The sequence below is a fragment of the Lissotriton vulgaris genome, chromosome 1_1, assembly GCF_964263255.1.
Source record: "Lissotriton vulgaris chromosome 1_1, aLisVul1.2, whole genome shotgun sequence".
Lineage (NCBI taxonomy): Eukaryota > Metazoa > Chordata > Amphibia > Caudata > Salamandridae > Lissotriton > Lissotriton vulgaris.
The window spans coordinates 1136235973-1136241972 of NC_141685.1; the positions used below are offsets into that span (position 1 = coordinate 1136235973).

Sequence of the window (6000 nt, forward strand, 5' to 3'; positions counted from 1 at the left end):
CCTTGATTGGTGTATGTTCAGAGAAAAAAACTGTATATTTGGCAAGGGGGGGCCTAGGAAACCGTATCTAGACTCCGTGGAATGTATATAGAGGGGAGATCTGTGTACCGCCTCGAAGTGTTGAACAAGATGACCCTATGACCCCATGATGTTGCTCTCTATGATGTAATCAATGTATCCATCCACCCAAGCGTCCTGTAATGTGTAACCTGCATAACCCTCCTGCACTGTACTGCATTGCTGATGTATGTTTCAATAAAAAGATTTATAAAAAAAAGAAAGAGAGACATGCACAAGACAAAAGCAGGGCAGGCAAGATGCTGTTCTATCCCAGAGAGTTGTCTCAAAACCTAGGGCTCAACTCTACAAAGTTTCATAGTTGTAGCACCAGTCTTGCAGTTTGACATAAGGTAAAGAATTATATGCAGCACACCCAGCCTCCTCACAAGGACAGTAAAGTTTGTGATGATCTCACATGATGGTTCTGACAGACTCCATAAGATGCATGTACCATTGCAAAAATGCCCTAAATTAACTCCCATATGGGTGCTTTTCAAATATTTAGAATATATTTTGGATTCAGACTCTAGAAGGTGGAATTATGTAAAGTTTATGTACCTACAAAATACATCATGCTGCTAGGCTAGTGTTTCAGGAATGCAGCTTTCCCTTTCTGATATTGCACTCATGCCAAACCTCCAAACTTCTCTCTTTGTTTTTTTAGGTGGTAACTGAGTCCAGGAAGGAGAAGACAACAGAGGCGGATAAGTAACCTTCATCCAAAGGACAGGAATTTGAATCACGGCAGCTGGAAATCCCAAAGAGAACAACTAAATTAAGCCAACAACAGCCCAGGGCATATTCACTGCAGGGAACTCATTGATCACACTGAGAAACTCACCCCTACTCCCATCATGGACCTCCCCTGGCCCTCAAAGAACACTTCTTAAAAGGCCTGATTGGCCTGCATTGGGGGAGTGTGAAGCAGTAAAGGGATTCTTTGCAGTGAGATAATTGCCTGCATTCCTCCATGCATTTAAAATGTGAGGGACTCTAGCTGAATGCTCAACATAGAACTAGAACATAAAGGATGGCCACACTCTCACTCAGTGAGAGCCCGAGCTGGAACGCTCTACTGTGTCTCATCCTATGGTGTTTGTATCATCACCCCCCTTATTTCAGTCACCCCCTAGTGTCTAAGCCTAGAAAACTATGTATCCGCAATCCAGTAGATGTTCAGCTTGAAACATTCATGTCCCACATTCCCATTCACCATAAATGATGCTCATCTTAGGACCCCAAACTCTGGCTCACTTGGTGGAAACATAGTCTGAGAACACCTCTCGTTCTTTAATATCTTCCCATCTAATGAGAAGCTCTCTTGGCCAGTGCTTAATTTGGAAATAAATAATTGCCAGGGCTCTCATCAGGAGACCACTGTAGCTTGTGCTACACATTACCCCTGCCATGCTGCCAGTGATAGTAACAACAACAACTGCTACAATGTGACCATGCAGACTATTTCATGCCCCCAAAACTATAAGAATGGCTTAGGTGGCAGGTAATAATAATTTTTTTATGTATATTGAAGTAATAATTGACTGTTGTTGTGGTCATCTCAGACAGCGCTACCTTGTGGGAGACAGTCACAAGGGATGGTGTTGACAATTCAGTGCCGGTGCTATGGACTGGAAACCAGCAGCTCAAATTAAGCAGTGCTCTTCACTCTGCCACACTACTGCTCTTGAACCAAGCCAGGCACCTCTAGTCCCCTTGATCCATATAAATATTAGCTGGGGAACCCTTCTCTAGCTGATCCAATGAAAGTGCAGAACATCACCCCTTATCCCATTCACCCAATGAAAGATCCCCCCGAAGCTCCTACTGCCAATCACCAAATTGAGCCTCAGGCTAGGAAACCTGCTCTCACTCACCCAAATGGGTATCACCCTGGAAACTACTCCAACACCTCCAGTGGTGTCTGAGCCTCGTACCCAGTTCCACTTTCTTCTTGTAGGATTTTCTTTGTAGCCCTCCGGCATCTCTCATTCTCTCCTAGCCAAGTGTCCTTCCCTCCATGAGTAGGCAGAGTTCTGTGCTCTGGGCATTATAAATGCCACTAGGGTTACTATGTTGCTTCTGAATGCCTGGAGCAAAGGAGGATTCTGGTGCTCCTGTATACCCCGCTGCAATGTTATTGTGCCATGTGTCTGCTTAACCAGCAAATAAAGTTCATACTGACTAACCTGAGACCTGACTTGTATGTGGGCAAATATGTGAGTGTGTTGAAGCAGTGCCTGTGTTTTGGCAGATATGTGTAGTTGTGCATCAGCTTGGCAGTGTATTTATGTGTCTAAGGCATGGTGCACAACATGGACACAGTCTGTATTTGTGCATGCGCACCACAGTGACTGTGTATATACAAAATGTAGTGTGACCACCTGGTATGGAGGCAAATTCTGGACAGTGACTGTTAAATTGCAGGACAAAGGTTCAAAATGCAAAACAGATGTTCAGGACAAAAACTTAATTTTATAGACATATGCATGTTCTGACAATAAAAGAAAAGTAAGCAATTCATGACCAACACCAGGGCAGGTCAAAATAGGGTTATGTTCTTGGGTTTTTATTATGTGTAGCAGTATTGAGTAAACATGCATATGTAAATTAGCGGATTTCTTTTTGAAGCAAAATGTTATTAACTTTTGGCATACAAAGTACAACTGACACATACACTATGTGAACCATCGTAACTGGCAACTAGACTTTGCCATTTAAATTAATGACTAAGTCCAGACCTCCCCTTTTAGTATTTATAAGTCATCCCTAAGTTAGGCCTGTTGAGCCTTAAGGTAGTGTGCTGCATATTACAAAGTAGGACTTGTGTTTTTATATACCGTAACAGTAAAAACCTCAAACTGTTGTTTTGACTGTGGAAAGGCTAGTAGCCCCACTGGCAAGTACAGAGTTACACACTAACCACTCGGCTGTGCTAACCTCTGAATGGGACTTCTAAAGTTGGTACTTCAAGGTATCAAAATAAACATTACATTAAACCAGACTTGATGCCCAAGTCTAATTTAATTTAACTTGTGAGTAAAAGGCAATTTTAGAAAGTTGCAACTCTGTTGCCAGAGTTTTCCAGTGGCCATTTGCATATGCTGACCACAAGACTGCCTTCTGCCCTCCTGGGAAGGGGTGGGAGCGACTCTCAGGAGAGGAACCAATAGTGGTCTGTACTACAAAGAGGTGTTTCCTCTCCATGGCAGGCAGCCACACAGGGTGTGAGTCCAAAAGGCGACCTTCAAATGGGAAGCCGCCTCTGAAGGGCAAAAGGTGGACACAAATGTAAGAGGGGGTGCTCTATTGTTCCGGTAGACAGATTGGCATCCGGGACGGAGAAGGGGAAACAGTTGCCAAATCAGTTTGCCCATGGGCATGTAGCCCTTAGGTAGCCACAACTCTAGGGTGGGCTACCAAGCTCCATATAGCAGGAAAAGAGGTCTGCCATCTTGGAAATGGGAAGAATAATACACTCTGAGATAGCTAGATTAAATACATTGCAGGAAGTCCTCATCAGGCGGGAGAAGACCTGGTATCCATTGGCTCGGAGAGACCAATTCCTCCAAAAGCAAGTTGTGTGCATAAAAGTGTCACCCCTGCCACCTAGACCTCAGATCACATCTTTACTGAATAGAGGACCGAAGAAGGACTGTCCTGATGTTCCCTGAACCTGGCAAAGAGAGGCTCCATCAAAGACTGGACTTTGCCTGCTGCTCCTGGGCTAGTAATGAGCTGTGCCTATAGTGTCCTGCTTGAGGAAGGGTGAGCCCCTAGCCTCAGACAGAAAGAGTGACTCCCAAGAGTCGGTTGGCTGACTTTCTATTACAGCTACATGACTCCAAAAGCTGAAGTAGCCTGCCTTGGCGACTTGATAGCCAAGACTGCCTGACTGCACTGAACGCTGTTGCGGGGCCTTGTAGACCACGTTTAAAAAAAAAAATCTTTTTATTAAACAATTCAACTGAAACACATCATTAGTTACAGGCAGGCAACTTCAGCACTTTCCCAGCAATTTCTTATACATTTCAAAATACATAACAGTTATCACATCACTTTGTTTAAGGTTCCAGGCTCCCCAAACCTCTAGTTACATAGACTGATTTTTGCCTGTACATACATCAGTCCAGATCTTCCTTCCACCTCCCTAGTAGGGGTGGCTGACCCGCCCCCCACAGCTGTGCGATGTTCCTTTTTGCCACCATGAACGCTAAAGTCGCCCACTGCTTAGTATACGTGTTGAGATCTGTAGGCTCCCAAACGTTTAACAAACATCTTTGCGTCTCTGGCTGCATATCCACTCCTAGTATTGCCCGCATTGTGTGGTGAATGTTTTTCCAATACTCCTCAATAATCCGGCAGTTCCACAGGACATGCATAAATGTCCCGACTTCCCCGCACCCCCGTCTACACTCTCCGCTTTCAGCCGGCCCCATGCGAACCAATGACATAGACCCTGTGCATTATTTTAAGCTGCACTAATCTCAGTCTGGCTTGGATCGCTACTACCCTTGGGGAAGAGACCGCTTCTTGCCAATCCTCGTCGTCCAGCTCTAAGCCGTCACTGTTTCACTTTCCCTTCAGAGTTTGCAGTGGATCATCCATGTTATTGACTAGTTTCCTGTAAATGAGGGAAATTATCTTCTCTGGGATGTGTCCATCTAGCACTCTATCTTCCAGGGGAGAGGCCTCTGGGAGAGCCACAGGAGACCACGTTTTGAAGCTCAAAAGTTGCATCTGAGTCTTCTGGACCCAAGATAGTTGTTGGAATGCATGTCTGTCACCCAAATTGGCTGCTAGGCTCTGTTAAACATAACCAATGGTTCCGCTGTAACCAGTAGACCAGTGGCAATTGGTTTTTGGCTGGACCCCAATCGGACTTCGAGGGATATTGACCCATGTGGCCAAAGTCACCCCACCGTATTCATGGTCCAAGGGATGCCCTTGGAAGACGGCAGTCACCGAATCAGCTCCTCAGCATCTTGCAGCATCTTCAACATTCTGTATACCTTGCATCTAGTCTACTTTGCCCATATAACCTATATTTGGGCTGGAGACTGCTTTGACTGCAAAGTAACTGTCCTGTCAAGCCTTATTAGCCCCTGTGACTCGCTCCCTGCTGGAGTTAGTCAACCAGACTGGGCCAGAGTAGCCCTTCTCAACTTTACAAAAGTTTTCAAAAATGTTCAAAGTAACCACTGACCATGGTAGTTGCCAATACCTATTTGCGTTTTAAATTAACAGGAAAGATGTATTATTTACTTAATAATTTATATCTCCGGAACCCTCCAATAGATTTTTTTAAATTTTGATATCTACAAATTCATAAAAATAAGAACTATTTTAATAATTTGGTGTCAGGTTTCCTTTGTGTTGCTTTGCTTTCTTGTTCCACTGTTTTGGTGCTTCTAAACATTGTGTACTTACTCCTTTGACAAAACCTGGCTTCTCAAAGCCACAGATACTTAAGATTGAGCAAAGGTTTTGCAAATAAGCCTAACTGGACTCAAGACAATTTTGTGAGTTCACTATACAGTGAGGTTGCACAACCACACAATATAATGGACCACTTTCCTCACATGAACTCTTTGTAATAAATCAAACACTTAACAATGGAGACATGAAGGCTCTTAACGTTCATATTGAGAGACTGAGAACTTAACCACTAGACCACAAGTGTATTTGTAACATTTTGTATCAAAACATAACCATGACGTTCAACTGTAAACCACAGGTAAATGTGGAGCTACAGGTGGGTATGCATTGCTAGCTTATCATTTACAGAATGGGTGGAAGGAAGAGAAAGATAGTGAAAGTAAAACATACATAGTGCAAAGAATAATATTCGACCACCAATAAAAATTAAAATCACTTATCGATTATGTTAACACATTGTAGTGGACCAGACACAGAGTCGTGGAGACCGCAAGTTTCAGACAC

At 43.8% G+C, this 6000-nt stretch overlaps 1 protein-coding gene across 2 annotated transcripts in view; it reads left to right on the forward strand.

Annotated features, from left to right (window-relative positions):
* Nucleotides 1–2250, forward strand: part of LOC147748782 (peripherin-like) — a 60050-nt gene extending 57800 nt beyond the window's left edge. For both annotated transcript variants that reach the window (XM_086963812.1, XM_086963814.1), the window contains one exon: nt 725–2250. In XM_086963812.1, coding sequence (XP_086819938.1) covers nt 725–772 — 48 coding nt within the window. In that variant the 3' untranslated portion in view covers nt 773–2250. The remainder of the gene's footprint in view (nt 1–724) is intronic.
* The last annotated feature ends 3750 nt before the right edge of the window (nt 2251–6000 follow it).